Source organism: Ranitomeya imitator, chromosome 2, assembly GCF_032444005.1.
Source record: "Ranitomeya imitator isolate aRanImi1 chromosome 2, aRanImi1.pri, whole genome shotgun sequence".
Lineage (NCBI taxonomy): Eukaryota > Metazoa > Chordata > Amphibia > Anura > Dendrobatidae > Ranitomeya > Ranitomeya imitator.
Genome location: NC_091283.1, coordinates 469,479,957 through 469,497,152, shown reverse-complemented (window position 1 = coordinate 469,497,152; position 17,196 = coordinate 469,479,957). Strand labels below are relative to the sequence as shown.

The 17,196-nt window shown below is 46.3% G+C and overlaps 1 protein-coding gene across 1 annotated transcript in view; it reads right to left on the bottom strand.

Annotated features, from left to right (window-relative positions):
- Positions 1-2,677, bottom strand: part of LOC138664498 (serine/threonine-protein phosphatase 4 regulatory subunit 1-like) — a 94,463-nt gene extending 91,786 nt beyond the window's left edge. The window contains exon 1 of the mRNA XM_069751242.1: positions 2,615-2,677. Within this exon, the coding sequence (XP_069607343.1) occupies positions 2,615-2,621 (7 nt within the window). The 5' untranslated portion in view covers positions 2,622-2,677. The remainder of the gene's footprint in view (positions 1-2,614) is intronic.
- Between the last annotated feature and the right edge of the window lie 14,519 nt (positions 2,678-17,196).

The following is a 17,196-nucleotide window of genomic DNA, read 5'->3' as shown; positions in this document are numbered from 1 at the left end:
AGCTCCAAAATTTAAAATATCGATCCTTTATTACGGTAATCCATGATAAAAACATAGGCTGAGTAACTCTCCATAGCACAACAGGAAACGAGCAACGCGTTTCGATCTTTACAGATCTTTGTCAGCTCTGACAAAGATCTGTAAAGATCGAAACGCGTTGCTCGTTTCCTGTTGTGCTATGGAGAGTTACTCAGCCTATGTTTTTATCATGGATTAATAAAGGATCAATATTTTAAATTTTGGAGCTGGAACAAAGTTTTTTTCCTTTCTCTATTCAACACTACGTGGATCAACGTGGAGGTTCCGTGCGCCTGCTGAGGCTGCCTGGTGAGCTGGCTTTTGGTTTTTTCTATGTGTAAACATATACATACACTAGATGGTGGCCCAATTCTAACGCATCGGGTATTCTAGAATATGCATGTCCACGTAGTATATTGCACAGCTCACGTAGTATATTGCACAGCCCACATAGTATATTGCACAGCCCACATAGTATATTGCCCAGCCACGTAGTATATTGCCCAGCCACGTAGTATATTGCTCAGTCACGTAGTATATTGCCCAGTCACGTAGTTTATTGTCCAGCCACTTAGTATATTGCACAGCCACGTAGTATATTGCCCAGCTACGTAGTATATTGCCCAGACACGTAGTTTATTGTCCAGCCACGTAGTATATTGCACAGCCACGTAGTATATTGCCCAGTGGCGTAGTATACAGCACAGAGCCACATAGTATATTGCACAGTGACGTAGTATACAGCACAGAGCCACATAGTATATTGCACAGTGACGTAGTATACAGCACAGAGCCACGTAGTATATTGCCCAGCCACGTATGTCACAGGTTAGAAAATAAACATATACTCACCTTCCGAGGGCTCCTTGTAGTTCGGTCACATGACCGTGACATCATAGCAGGTCCTTCTCCCATACCATCCTTGCCACCGGAACCTGCCGCTTGCATGGAGCGGTTACCGGAGCGTAGCGAGGAGTAGGAAAGGCGGCGGAAGGTGAGTATATAATGATTTTTTATTTTTTTAATTATTTTTAACATTAGATGTTTTTACTATTGACGCTGCATAGGCAGCATCAATAGTAATAACTTGGTCACACAGGGTTAATAGCGGCAGTAATGGAGTGAGTTACCCGCGGCATAACGCGGTCCGTTACCGCTGGCATTAACCCTGTGTGAGCGGTGACTGCGGGGAGTATGGAGTGGGCGCCGGGCACTGACTGCAGGGGAGTATGGAGCGGGCACTGTGACTGCAGGGGAGTATGGAGCGGGCACTGTGACTGCAGGGGAGTATGGAGCGGGCACTGTGACTGCAGGGGAGTATGGAGCGGGCACTGTGACTGCAGGGGAGTATGGAGCGGGCACCGGGCGCTGACTGCAGGAGAGTAGGGAGGGACTAATCGGACTGTGGCCATCGCTGATTGGTCGCGGCAGCCATGACAGGCAGCTGGCGAGATCAATCAGCGGCTTGGATTCCATGACAGACAGAGGCCGCGACCAATGAATATCTGTGACAGACAGAAGGACATACAGACGGAAGTGACCCATAGACAATTATATAGTAGATATATACAGTTATGCTCAAAAGTTTACACACCCCGGCAGGGTCATTTGGATGTTTCGGGTTGTGATTATGATTTAAAAAGAGAAAACACAGTAATTTGACAATAAATGACTTCACCCAACCACTAACCATGAGTGGAGGAAAAGTTTTGGTGTTATCATTCATATTCTCTGAAAAAAGGCCAAGAAAGCAAAAATTCTGCCAGGTATGTAAACTTATGAGCACAACTGTGTGTGTAATAGCCAAGTCTAGGATCGCTGTAATCGACCCAGAAAGTCACGTCGTTATGTCGGGTGAGAAAGACCTGACACCCCCCAAAAAAAAGACAAATGCATTTTATTCACCATTTACATTCCATCATGTGGTAAAATGAATGGTGTCCTTCAAAACTACAACTCGCCCCGCAAACAACAAGCTACATAAGGGGGTCTGGGCCAAAAAATATAGGAGTAATGGCTCTCAGGGGAAAAATATACATTAACAAAAAAATATATATATTTCAAAAACCGTTTCACTACTGCCATAGGGTCAGAAAAATGGCGGAAACCACGGCCGCCATCTTTAATGTCGCTCTGTACCGCTGATGTACAGAGGGGCGTGGCCAAAATTAGCAATCTTCGTACAATGGCAATTTTTGGTGCACGTATGACAAGCAGTAAGTGAGGGAACCTGGTACCTGCACCATGATGGGGGTAGTAGTATAGACACTACGATGGGAGGAGTAGCTGGCTGGCTATATATATATATATATATATATATATATATATATATACACACACATATATATAGGCCCACACATTAGCCAGGTGCCCGGTAATGCCCTCTGTACGGCCGGGCACACACCTGCACACTCCGGGACCCAGCAGCAGTAATAACAATGGCTGCACCTCCCCGCAGTGATAGGGCGCCGCACACTGGCCTCTGCCTGCACACAGCGCCGCCCCTCCCGCACGCCGTCACCGGCTGACACCTCCCATCCCCGGTAATACCCCGTGCAGACCCATCTGCCCCCCTGCCCCAGACTCGTACACTTACCGGCCATCTTGAGGGCTGAGCCGGGAGGACAGAAGCGCGCCCCCGAGGCTCGCACTCAGCATCTCCGCAGCCAGCGGCGCGCGCCTCAGAGACGTCATCGGGTGGACGCGCACACAGAGGAATCTAGGGGCGTGCGCGCCGCCGCTCTATGTGGGGATATAGACGCACTTTACGGCAGTGCTGTGAGACCTAGAGCATTAGAAATAGTAACAGAGAATGCTGGAGAATAGATTGTAGTTTCCCAAGATTTGGAGATGAATACTGTGGTGCCCATTTATATAGAATAATAGTATAATATTATATATAGTATAATAGAAGCCCGTCATCACTTCTTGTTTTTGTCACCCACTCCTGGTTTTGGCTTAAGGCCTCTTTCACACTTCCGTATTTCTTTTTCCGTCACAATGCGTAGTTATGTGAAAACAAACGGATCCAGCAAATGTTTCTGCTGGATCCGTTTTTTTCTCCTAGACTTGTATTAGCGACGGATTGTGATGGCCTTCCGTTTCATCCGTCGTGCGCTGGATCCGTCGTAAAATCGCTGCCTGTCGGGGGGAGACAACCCACAGAGGAACGTTTTTTATAAACGTCGGAAAATCGCGCAGCGACGGATCCTGCACCTTCTGTCGTTGGCTATAATAATGGAAGCCTATGGACGCAGAATCCGTCACTGTCAAAAGCAGGAATTCAGCGACAGGTTCCGTCTTTTGAAACTGAGCACGCGTGGAAGAATTTCTAGTCAGGGAAATTCTCTCTTTTTACTATTGATGCTGCCTATGCAGCATCAATAGTAAAAAGATATAATGTTAAAAATATTTAACAAATTAAAAGATCTTGATATTCTCACCTTCCAGCGTCCCCAGCAGCCTTCCCGATGCTCGCGGTGCTCCCGTTCCCAGTAATGCCTTGCGAGACAATGGCCTGTGATGACGTAGCGGTCTCGCGAGACCGCTACATCATCGGGTCATTTCGCCAGGCATTACTGGGAACGGGAGCATCGGGAAGGCTGCTGGGGACGCTGGAAGGTGAGAATATCAAGATCTTTTATTTTTTTATTAGTTTTAACATATCTATTTACTATTGATGCTGCATAGGCAGCATCAATAGTAAAAAGTTGGTTACACTGGTCAAACACTATGCTTGACAAGTGTGACCAACCTGTCAATCAGTCTTCCAATCGATGCTACAGATCGCTTGGAAAAATGCTACGGATCCGTCAAAAAAATGGATCCAGTGCATTGGTTTTTTACAATCTGCACAGGATCTGTCTTTTCAACATTTTGACAGATTGTGACTGATAGTAAAAAACGGAAGTGTGAAAGAGGCCTCACAAATACTGCGGTAAAATACTGACTGTGAACCTGGCCTTACAGATCATAAACATGGGTCTCTGCGCATAATGCGCCACAGCAGATTTTGACCATGCCCATTTGCCTGCTCTTTTTCCCCTGGCAGGAGGAGATATCAGAGGGACGATAGTAGTGAGGGAAATTCAGCAGACACCCCAGACTGCAGGGTGTAGACCCAAATTCAGGACGGTCCGCTTTATCTGAGAAAGTTGGGACTAGTGATGAGCAGATTAGTTCACGGGGCTGTGGTCCAGGTCAGTGACACAGCCCTGATTTGAGGGCTCAGTCCCATCTTTTAATACCTCTCTCCAATGTCTTTGTAGCTTCTCCTCGGGGGCGGGCCGCATCTCTCTGCTCAGTGCATAAATTAAATTATTCACGTCTTGTGATCAGGTCTCCCCAGCCTCAAACCCACATCAATATCCTCAGGCAGCAGCTCTGACTATGACCCACAGACAATAATGATAAATATAGGTGAATTTGGTCATCTTGAGCTGTATTGCAGGCAGTGACCCCAGAAGCAGATTATACATGTACATTGTACACAGCAGTGGATTTTTATGTCTATTCTAGAGGGCGAATAAAAGAGATTTTTATTTATTCCTATAAATTTACTTTTATTTTGAAATAATAAACATCATATATCAGAAAATAACACAGACATATTTGGTGTCCCTGTAATCATAATGACCCGCACAACACAGCGATCAGATTATTTACGGGAATCTGTAAATGGCGTAATTAATATTTTTTCTCTATTAAACCCATAAAAAATCTAATAATGTTACAATGAGGCTGTGTTCACACATAGCCTAAATGCTACATTTTTTTCTACTGGCTTTTTTTCTGCACGTTTTCTGCAGGTGTCCGCACCACACGACTCAATAACATTCTTCTCTGATTATTGCTTGTTTCTTTTATGCGTTTCCCCCATATTTTATGTATTTTTTTAGTACAGATGTCAATTTGTGTTTTTAATGATACAGAAAAGCTTTCATTCTGCACTTAAAAATGCAACAGTGTTTTTTTGTCTTTTATTGTTTTTTTCAGGCTCCACATCGAAGCCTTTAGAGAAAAAAAGCATCAAAACTGCAGAGTTCAACACTGTCTTTAACCACACTCAGGGCAGAGATTTCATGCAATCACATCCACTTTGCTTAGACATTTAGACTGTGTTCACATGTAGCATAAATGCTGCATATTTTCTGCTGCTTTTTTTGCACATGCATTCTGCTGTGTTTAACCATCCCAGCAAAGTGGATTTGATTTAATGAGAACTGCGCACCTCTGTGGTCTATAGATGCTGGTGAACTGTGCCATTTTGGTGCTATTTTTCCTCTAGATTCTTCTATGTGGAGCCTAAAAAGACATGTTATGAAACAGCAGTTACGTTTTAAGTGCAGAATTGTGAAAAATATTGGAGATATAATTTCATGTGAATCATTTGTATCCTATTTGGCATGGGATTATAAAACTCCCTTCTCATGTGCAGCTATAACAGGACACCTAGCTCATCAGGGGGTCAAGCCTGAAAAGGCAGTGAGTGACAGGTCTTACACCTTGAGCCAGCTAACCTCAGAAAAAAAGGCTTGCTTGCAAAATAGATACCTAACTGCTTTGTTGAGTCAGCTATGATTTCATGAGGAAAATATGGACTTATCGTACGTCCTGGTCACACACTGGTTACATTTTCGCAATCTCTGGACCGGAACGAACGACTTCTAATGTCTTGATCCATTCTAGCACCACAGGGTGGATAGATATGGCTACTAGGTACCAGGTAGCAAATCTGTGTTTGGTCTCAGTGTGTAGCAGGAGCCCGGCCAGATCCGATGGCACCAAAACCGCCTCCCTAGGACTGTCCATTACGGAGTTATGACCCATCTTCAGTTTTAGAGTTTTAATTGCTAGAGGCAAAGGTAGCAGATTTAGGTTCAGCCCAGAGGGCAGGAGGGGAGAGACCCAAAGGGAATAAAGGCTAGTGTAAGGCCATGTGGCCTCTCTCTCTGTTATGCTTCGAAAGTGGGGGCCATGTTGAGTAATGTGCTGTGAAGGAACGACGAACCAGCTGGCAGCCCATGTCCCCTGCAGCCAAGCGTGCACATGGTCTAACATCAAAACGGTAATTGACAAGATCTATCTGCTTCTATCTTTTGTCCTACAGCTATTGTATTTGCATATCTGACCAATGTATATGTATAACCATTGTGTATGTAGAGTACTGTCTAGTGTGCCCTTAAGGTGATTAAATATATAATTTCTATTTTTTCACGATCCACAAATCTACACATCCATTTCTTGGTTTAACTTTCCATGCTACCAGGGCTGGTTTCTGGCCTGATATAATCCCGTTAAAGGATCGGGGTTATATCTAACGAGGAACTGGTGGCAGTCTTACAAGACTCATAAGTCTCTGTTTCACTGTTGCTAGTAAAAGGGGCCTCACAACCTGTCAAGGTTGTGAGCGCGTGTGATGCCACGTCAGTGACTGTGTGGGCCAAATCCTCTCACTCCGTGTGCCTCCCTAGGCCTGTGTGGACAGGGACTGTCTGTGTAAAACTGTGTCAAGCTGACCTTATGTGTCCCCAGGGGGTGCGGAACATCACGTTGGTGAAAGTGGGGAGACCGCACTATGTGATTCTTCTGATGTAAGGCTATGTGCACACGTCAGGATTTTTTCCTGACATAATCCTGAGAATTCTGCCAGAAATCCGCGTGCTTTTTTCGCGCGGATTTCTTGCGTTTTTTGCGCGTTTTTTGCGTGGATTTTTTGCGTTTTTTTTTTTTATTTTCCTGAATGTCCTTTTTCATTTGAAATCCGCAAAAAATCCACAAAAAGATAGAGCATGTCCGGATTTTTTGCTGTATGCGTTTTTTTTGCGGTAAAAAACGCTAACATCTGCACAAAAATGCGGAATGCATTCTAAATGATAGGATGCATAATGTTAGCGTTTTTTTGCGGCTTTATAGCGTTTTTATGGCGAAATTCCGCAAAAAAAACGCTAAAAATCTGGACGTGTGCACATACCCTAATAATGATGTCAGACGAGGTGCGGGTTCATCACAAATCAAATCTTTTCAGTACTATAAAAAGCACTTTAAGATGCGGCTTCACATCTGCACAAAAATGCATCAAATAAAGAGGAAAAGGCATAAAAATACAGCAAACATGTAATAACCAAAAAAGATTTTTATTGCGTAGTTTGGTGCAGATTCTGCAGAACACCCAAAAAAAACAGTATGGCTATGTGCACACGTTGTGGATTTACTGAGGATCCTCAGCTTTTTTTTCATGCAGAAATGTTGCAGAACTGCATGTGATTTACAGTACAACGTATTAATAAATAAATAAATAAAAATGCTGTGCAACTGGTGCGGATAACTCTGCACGAAATCCACAGTGGATTCTTTATGCGTTTCTGAAGCGTTTCTGCACTCATTCCATTATAGGAAAACGCCGGGGTAAAAACGCATGATATCAGCACAAAATACGGAGGAACAACACACAAAATCCGCATAAAAACGCACAGATTTTGACCTGCGTTTTCTGCCAAAAGATGCAGAATCCGCACCGAAAATTCCACAGGCAAATCCGCAGTGTGTGCACATAGCCTATTTATGCAACTTTTCAACACAGCCTACAAACATCAAAAAGCCAGATGTCACATAGTGAAGCTACATATAGATGAGAAAGTTATGGCTGCTACAACTGTGAATGAATGAACAAAAAATAAATCTACAGTTCCCAGCTAGAGATAAGCCTGACACACAGATGACTTAGTGCCACTCTTAGTTAATTAAAAATCTCACCGGGAACGCTGGATGGTAAGAGATTTGCATCCTCCCGTCCAGCTGCCTGGTACCACTGACCTGGACACTGGACCAGAGAATCGTGAACCGATCCGCTCATCGTTAGTCCCAACCGTCCCAGATGCAGCGGACAGTTCCGAATTTGGGTCTACTCCCTGCAGTCTACCACCGACCCGCTGACATCTCCTCCTGCCAGGGTAGAAAGATCACGGTAAATGGGCGTGGATTGGGGTGGTGCCATGGGCGTGGTCATAATTTGCCACAGTGTGCTGCATAATCCCTCTTTCTGTTCTTCAAATGTTGGGAGGTATGGGATTGGGGATTGTAACTTTAGCTGCTGCCTGTAATGATACAAGTTGTGGATTCTATGCTAGGGGAGATCAGGTCACAAAAAAAAGATAAACAATTCTGTTGTCTTACACTAGGTTCACATTTGCGGTTGTGTCCACAGCGTTTCGGACGCAACTGCAAACTCAATGCAAAACGCATACAAACACTGCATTTTTTATCCGCATCAACTTACACATGACGGATAAAAAATGTAACTTTTGCACGCGTTTTCATGCATTTTTGCATGCGACTGCATTTTTTATGCGCATGAGTTTGAAAGGAAACATTGTTTCAAGAAGAATTTCCTTGAAACAAGCCACGCCATATGGGCGTGGCTCATGGGATTTCTCTACATAAACCCTTGTACAGATGAAATCCTCACATTTTGCTCCTGTAGCCTGTGTCAAGATGGATCTTCGCATGAAGAGTTTCTATCGGAATCTGGATTTGGATGTCAACTTGTTACTTTCCTTTGCATTTGCTTGTGAGCAAGAACGCAAAAGAGAACAGCTGAGAAGACGGCGTCGGCGCTTTTGGAAGCACCCGATTCTTGAACTACGACAGAGCTGTGGAGCCTACCACTCCTTATTCAGTGAGCTCCGTGAAGACCCACAGAAATATTTTGAGTACATAAGTATGTCTCAAGACAGTTTTTGGCTATATGCACACATTGCGGATTAGGCTTAGGAATTTCTGGTGCGGACTCTGCCTCTCCTGGCAGAACGGATTTGTCGCGTTTTTTTTTGCAGTTCCGCAGTGTTTTTTGTGCGTTTTTGCTGCAGTTTTCTTGCGGATTTGCTGCAATTTTTACCCGTGCGGTTTTCTATAATGGAATGGGTACAAAAACGCTGCAGATTCACAAAAAAGAAGTGACATGCTACTTCTTTTAAACCGCAGCGTTTCCGCAGCGGATTTTCCGCAAAGTGTGCACAGCATTTTTCTCGTTGATTTACATTGTACTGTAAATCAATTGCGGATCTGCAGTGTTTCTGCACCTCAATAGGCTACGTTCACATTGGCGTTCCGCCAATGTGCGTCGCTGTTGCGCCGGCGACGCAGCGGCGACGCGCCCCTATGTTTAACATAGGGGACGCGTGCGTTTTTTGGGTGGCGTTTTTTGACACTTGCGTCGTTTCCGACGCTAGCGTCGGACGCAAGAAAATGCAACAAGTTGCATTTTCTATGCGTCCGATTTTGGTCAAAAAACGACGCACGCGTCGCAAAACGCGCGTGTTTGCGCGCGTTTTTCAGTGCGTCGCGCGTTGCGTCCCCGACGCAGGGCGGCGCAACGCTAGTGTGAACGTAGCCTAAACGTTGCGGATCCGCAGAGAATCCGCAACGTGTGCACATACCCATATGGAATTGCTGGACCGTGTACAAGGAGCCATCAGGAGGCAGGAACATCTGCTGGTGACACTAAGGTACGTAATATTTAAACATTAATGGCTGTCATAATTATTATTGTTTGGCTATGTACTTAATATTTTCTTTCTTTCATTCTTTCTTTCTTTCTTTCTTTCTTTCTGCGGATTCTGCAGCGGTTTACACCTGCTCCATAATAGGAATCCGCACAAAAAACATGGAAGAAACGTGATAAATCCGCAGTGCGGTTTACCTGCGGATTTACCAAAATCAGTCCGGAAAAATATGCAGAGTAATCTGCAGCGTGTGCACATACCCTTATATTTTTCCTTTCTCTTTTCGGCAGATTCCTGGCTACCGGAGAGAGCCTATCATCACTCCAGTTGCGGACAGGAATTTCCACACTCTCTGGGATTGTCCCAGACACCTGCTGGGATTTGTGGGATGTTCTACGTGCGGAATTTGTCCCCCTACCCACCACGCAAATGTGGCAGCAAACTGCAGACCAATTTTTGGGAAGTCTGTGATTTCCCCAACTGTTTGGGAGCAGTGGAGGGAAAACATATCAGGATTACCAAACCATCTGGAACTGGATCAGAGTACTTTAATTATAAAAAATATTTTTCCTTAGTGCTCATGGCGATTGCTGCTGCGAACTGTAGGTTTGTCGCCAAGGACATTGGATGTTTTGGCCGTGGTAATGACTCCCAGACATTTAAAAACTCGGACATCGCACATCCGTTTTACATCCGTATGCAATCCGTTTTTTTTCTCTGCAACTATTTTTATACAGTCATTTACAGGACCATTTACAGTGTTCTATGCCACAGAATGGTAAGGTATCCATACAAAACGGATGGAATACGTCCGAGACTCGCAGCATGCTGCGATTTTTTTCTCAGTCTGATTTCGGCTGAGAAAAAACGCAAATGAGATGTCACCTATTGAAAAACATTGGTCCGACTGCAATCCAATTTTTTTATCGGATTGCACTCGTCCGTTTTTCTCGCAAGTGGAAATGAGCCCTTACACTACACCTCTTCTCTCTGAGGTCAGTGCTATGGTAGGTGAAATTGGATTAGCTCCATCGTCTCTTCAGTCTGCTTTGCTCTATTTCTACATATTACTGCAGACTGAAGAGATGATGGAGCTAATCCACCTCATATCTTTACTCACCTGCCCGTGTGTCAGAACTATTGCACTCAGGATGCAGAAAACACTGCATCCTGAGTGCACTAGTGCTGACACCTGGTTGACCCCTGACCATTTTTGCTGTATTAATATAATTAATATATTTTTGCCACCTCATAGCTCCATTACACATACAAGAAGCAATGCTGCTGTGTAAAGCAAATAAAAAAGAGGAGCTGTGCATTGTGTGTCAGGGAGATATGAGGTGGCAAAAACACAGTGTGTGTATACGGCGACATGTGTATTGACGGCGCACGATGTGTGTTGCCGGCGACGATAGAGACAAAGATCAAGCAGTGATTGGGGGAAAAAAACACAATTTTATTAAAAAAATGTAACACCATTTTATTTAAAAAAAATAAATTTACTTTTACGAACTGAGGGGAAAATGTTAAGGATCTGGGGAGTGTGGAGCTGGGAGGATTGGCTATGGGTGGACGATGAAGAGGTTTCAGGGGAAGGGGTAAGTAAACTTGTGAGTTTGGGAGGTCAAGGAAAGAAGTAGACACATTAGAAGTGGAAGCATGGGATGGGAGAGAAAAACTGGACAACACAGACACATTGGGATGTGAGGGTGGTGGTAGCACAACACTTCTGCCACGAGTCCTTTTGCCTTTCTGGATAGTTTTATGCATCAGCTTCCTTTTTTTTCTGTCTCTTTGGGAGTGGTGAAGTCAGCAGGTCTTTCACAATGTGGACCCGGTCTGGTGGTGGCGGCGGTGGACAGCCGTGCAGAGTCTGTTGGCATCCAAGTGCTGGTGGTGGGGGTCAGCTGTGCAGATTCTGTTGGTGGCCTAGTGCTGGTGGCGGGGGTTAGCCGTGCAGGAGCAGGACTCGGTATGGTGGTGGCGGAGTGGCTTGTAGCAGCACCCGGCATGGTAGTGTTGTGCGGCAGGACTGGGCATGGTGCTGGCTTTACAATGGTATGCAGCAGAACTCGGTATAGAGGTTAAGTGTGTAATTGGTGGCACAGGTGGAAATACCACCTGTGTCTGGTGGTAGTACTGAGTCTGCTGCATAGCCTGATCATAAGCAGCATTGCAGGTCTGCATCACATTGAGCTGGAGATCAGGCGTAAGGTGTTCCGACATGCCCCGCTTGATCTGATTAAAAAAAATGGTGTGCTGGTCTCTGGAGGTCGGCTTCCTGACGGTTAAGGCATTGACTGACATCCTGGAAAAGTGTGTTACCATGGGTCAGACCATTTTCTAGTCTATCTCCCAGCGCCTTTAAGCCATTCTGGAAGACCGAGCACAAGTGAATAAACTCGGGCATGACCTATCCAAAGCCTTCTGCCACTGGTGGAAAGAGCCCAAAAAAAAAAGAGGCAGAGGACTGGGACAGGGGAACACCTGAAGGACCATCTGCCTGTTCTCCAGCCTGTGACGCCGACCCACTTGCTGCTTCACTGGTGGATGCCTGGGACTGGTCCGTGGCAGTTCGATAAGGGACCGCTCCAGAGGAAGATCCAGGTTCGAGTGTGCTGCTACAGGTTCTGTGAAAAGAAAAGAAAAACATTACTACCAAACAATAACAATTGTAAAAGCGCCAACTCCTGTGGAATAGAAAAATTCAGATTAGGGAATACAACACAAAAATACTTACGTTCTCTGAGCAAGGACAGGACAGGCCTCAGGAAAGACAGCACCCGGCGATATTTGTATTTCCCAAGCCTTGCTGCAGCACCACTGCGAACTTGGATCTCCTGTCTCAGGTCCTTGTTGAAGCAATCCTTCATTGAACGCCAATGTGTTTTGACTTTAATCACTGTGAATATGGAAAAAAAATCGTTAAACAATGCATTTTAGGCAGGGATCCCACAACCGTGTGTGATGCAACAAACTTGCAGGAATTTATCGCATCACACATGGTTGTGTGATCCTGGCCTTCAGGTTCACTGCCGCATCAGACCACACTGCAATACTTACGAAAAGCCTTTCTGATCCGTGACGTGGTGTTGTCCCAGTCATCCATCAGCGCTTGGGCCACCTCATTCCACAGCCGCCAAATCACCACAGTGTCCGAGTGCTGCTGCTGACAGATGTCCCACAACGGAACTCGCTCCTACACCAGAGTGATGAGAAGGTCATTATCCAAGTATTCGTCCTTCCGTTGTGGGATCTAGAAATGAAAAAAAAAAAGTTAGAAAGATAAAACACTAGGGCAGAGACACACTGCCGTATTTCTCGTGCGAGAATCGCATTGTAAAACTTGTACTGGCTGTCTGCTCTCCTGACCTGAGCTTGACAGCTGCATTGTAATCCATCATGCTGTCATGCTAGGGGCAGGAGAGGTGCCGGCCCATCCGTGCAGCGCGATGCGATTATCGCAGGAGGAATACGGCAGTGAGTCTCTGCCCTTAAAACAAAAACAGTCAAAAAATAGAAAGTCAAGCGTCACAAAAACAGTCAAGAATAAATTAAAAAAGGCAAGAGTAACAACAACAGTCAAGAATAATTAAAAACAGTCCAGAATACTTACACGCCGTCTTGCCACCGGAGCTTGGGCCAGAGTTGCTGCTCCTTCTCATCTGCACTGGAAAGGTTCTGTAAATATAAAAATAAATATTTTGCCACATGTGTAAAATAGTGACCGTGAATACTTACCTATCAGCAGCAAATGTACTCACTTCAGTCTCCGGTCCACTGTGAGAGCTCTGATCTTCAGAGGAGGACATGATGTTGATGAGGAATGCTACAAGAAAGATAGAAATTATTACAAACTGCAGGGAGAAAAACAGACAGGCAGACATATAGCTTGTATACATATATTGTTACATTTTGATAGAGTCTTCCACACTTGAGGCAGCAAGTAGTGTTGAGCCACCTCCCTAGTGTTTGGGTTTGGTGAACTGGGACGTGTTCGACGAATGTTCGTCGAACGTTCGACGAACATCGTCGAACGTTCGACGAACACCGTCGAACCCCATTGAAACCAATGGCAGGCAATCACAAACACATGCAAACACATAGAAAACACATAGAAAACACCTTAAAAGGTGTTCAAAAGCTCACAAACTGCTCAGAAGACACAACAAACACATGGAAAAGGCACAACTACATATAGTCATGAGAAAAGAAAAGAGGTGGAGGAGTAAAAGGAGGAGGAGACACAGATATAGGCATGTCATGCCCTTCTAAAATCAAGAAAGGCTGGAGTAAAAATCTAAAATCACTCTACCAACACCCAGACGTCTTGACCAAAAAAATAAAAAAATAAATATCTTTAGGTAGGATGGCGGCGGGTCCATTCAGAACACTTTCCTTAGAAGACGTAGTGGTACCCCCCGTTGGGAGTTGTGCCAAAAAATGAACCCAATACATTCAGACTAATCCACCATTTGTCATATCCAAGGGGCAGGTCAGTAAATGACAACATCGACGTGGAACCAAGTACAGTACTATGTACTGTACCTCCTTTGACAAGGCAATCAGGCGGGTCAAGAAGTTGGTAAGGGGCACCCTAATGGCCAAAACAGACATTAAGGGGACGTTCCGGTTACTACCTGTGCCTCCGAATAGTGTCCTCCCATTGGGCTGCTTCTGTGAAGGAGCATACTACATAGATCGCTGTTTGCCCATGGGGTGCTCCATATCCTGCTCACTATTTGAGGCGTTTAGTTGCTTCCTCGAATGTGTCGTCATGGATGTTTGTAAGGCGACACATATTATCCATTACCTCGACGACTTCTTATGCCTGGGCCCAAAAGATTCGCCACAGTATGAAAACACGCGGTAGTCCACCTGTGAGAAGGAGAGAGCTGGAGGGAGAGTGGACACCCCAGAGCCGAGGGGTTAGAATGAGAAAGAAAGAAGGCGGTGTAGCTTGCTTCATGGGTGGGGAACTCTGCTGAGTAGCGGAAATTGCTACTAGTCCCAAAAGGATTTCCTGGGCCAGATGGCGTTAAAAAATAGTACTTAGGTAAACAGGCAGTGTAGCTTGCTTCATGGGTGAAGTACGCTGCTGAGTAGCACCAAATTCTACTAGGCCCAAAAGGATTTCCTTGGCCAGATGGCGTTAAAAATAGTACTTAGGTAAATTGGCGGTGGGTGGCTGGGCTACTCTGCTGACTAGCAGACACTGAAGCTTTGGAGCAGATCTCTGAATCCCAGGCCATAGTATGAGTAAACAACTCTGCAGACGACCCCATCCACCTGAAATTGACGATGGCAACGTCATGTAAAACTCAGCAAGGGGACTAAATAAAGAGTCTCCATTTTTTCCAAAAATTCGGCCATAGACACCACTAAAGTGGCATCAATTTCGCCAGAGTTTTTTTAAATGGTTGGTGAGGTGATTTTCAAAAATCATCAAGCTTTTAGTCTCCCCAAGATGACACAGGGGTAGAAAAGTCCTTGCGGATCAAGGATTTGTTCATCTTGATGAACGTTAGTCTGTCTACATTGTCACTGGACAGCCGCGTGCGCTTATCTGTCAGCACACCACCAGCAGCGCTGAACACACGTTCAGAGAGAACACTGGCTGCGGGGCACGACAAGATCTCCAAGGCGTGAGTGGCGAGCTCAGGCCATTTTTCAAGACTGGAAGCCCAAAATGAGCTGCTGGTCTGTGAGGAAGGTGCAGGCGGAGATGTTATGTTGCCTTGATCAAAATGTGGTGTCGATGTTGGAGAGCACTCAACAACAGCAGGTGTTTCCACGTGCAAATGTCCTGACGACCTGCCAATTACACTGGCTGTTGCGGTGCGGGTAAAAAGGTGTAAGGTCTGCATCCAAAACCATGTGCGACTGCTGTCCCCACAGTCACAGAGGATGAAGAGGACGCGGATGCACTTGATGGGGCAGACGGTGGTTGATACGGCCCACTAGGCCGCATTGTAGCACAGTGAGCTTCCCACTGCAACTTATGCCTCATATCCATGTGACGGTTCATGCATGAAGTACTCAAGCTAGTCATTTTTTGTCCTCTACTGAGATTCGGTTGACAAATCTTAGAGACAACATGAGTTGGGTCATCCTTTGTGTAACAACTCTGCTGGCATCACAGCATGGCCTCACATCTCTCACACAATCTTACCCACTGCTCCAGGCCATGATGTGGTTTCTGTTTCATGCCAGCTCCATGTTCTGTGTCTCTGCTCTCTGCATGCCTCATGGCTATGTGTATAGGGGGCCGGCGCCTGAACTCTCTGGTTCTTATAGGAATCAGGTGCACCTGTCCAATCAGTTCCTGACCAATTACCAAGAGGCCTCCTGTATATAGTGCAGCTCCACCCTGTAGTCTGGGCCTGTGCAATGTGTTAGCTCAGTTAGTGTTTAGCTGCTGAGTTTGCCTGGCCTTGCTCTGAGTTACTCCTCTGAGCTTTTCTCTGTGCTTTTGCCTTGTTCTTGTAGTCCACCCTCCAGGAGGCAGAATATCCTGGTCCCTGTGTCTTTGTCCCTGTGTCTTGTTCTATTGCCTAGTCTGTACTTTGTCTTTTCTCGGTCTCCTTTTCTGTGGCTTCCTTCCCTGCTTTCTTTCCTTGTGTTTTCTGTCTGCTTACACTCCGCACTCTTGCGGCTCTGCACTCAGACCTTGCTTCGCACTTTCTGGCTTTGCTCTGTGGCTCCGCTCTTTGCGGTTCTATCTGGCTCCGCTCTTTGCGGTACTATCTGGCTCCGCCTCCTGTGTTTCTGCACTTGGCTCCGTCTCTGCTCTTGGCTCCGCCTCCAGCGTCTCCGCTCTTGGCGTTACCTCCAGCGTCTCCGCTTTTGGCTCCACCTCCAGCGTCTCCGCTCTTGGCTCCGCCTCCAGCGTCTCCGCTCTTGGCTCCGCCTCTAGCGTCTCCGCTCTTGGCTCCGCCTCTAGCGTCTCCGCTCTTGGCTCCGCCTCTAGCGTCTCCGCTCTTGGCTCCGCCTCTAGCGTCTCCGCTCTTGGCTCCGCCTCTAGCGTCTCCGCTCTTGGCTCCGCCTCCAGCGTCTCCGCCCTTGGCTCTGCCTTCTCCTTCTCTTTTCTTAGTTCCACCTTCTACTTGTTACTTGGTCCTTCTGTGTGTACAGGTCCCTACCTGTTCCTTCATCACACTCACAATAGGACTGCACTCGGGTGTCATCTGAGTGCAGCCTGATTCATACACCACATCAACCAGTCCTGTGTATCCTGTGTTCCTGCCAGTCCTGCCGTTCCTGCCCTGCCTTCCAGTCCTGTGTTCTCTGCAGTGCCTCCCAATCCTGTGTTCCTGCCGTTCCTGCCCTGCCTTCCAGTCCTGTGTTCCTGCTGTCCTAGCCAGTCCTGTTTCCTGCCGTGTCTCTGCCAGCCCTGAGTTCTCCGCCGTGTCTCTGCCAGCCCTGTCTCAGCCGTGCCAGCCTACTCGTCTGTGTTCCAGCCGTGCTCTTCTGCCAGTCCTGCCTAATGCCCGCACCAATCCTGGTGTTCCTGTCTCCCAAGTGGGATCAGCAGCCACAGCCAGACACCACCCTGGAGTAGCACCTGGCAGCTGCCTGCTGCACAAGCCTGTCCTCACCATCAGAGGCTCCAGTGAAAACCCAGGCAGCTGTCATAGTCACGCCCTTCCAGGGTAGTCTGGTTTGTGGCACAGTG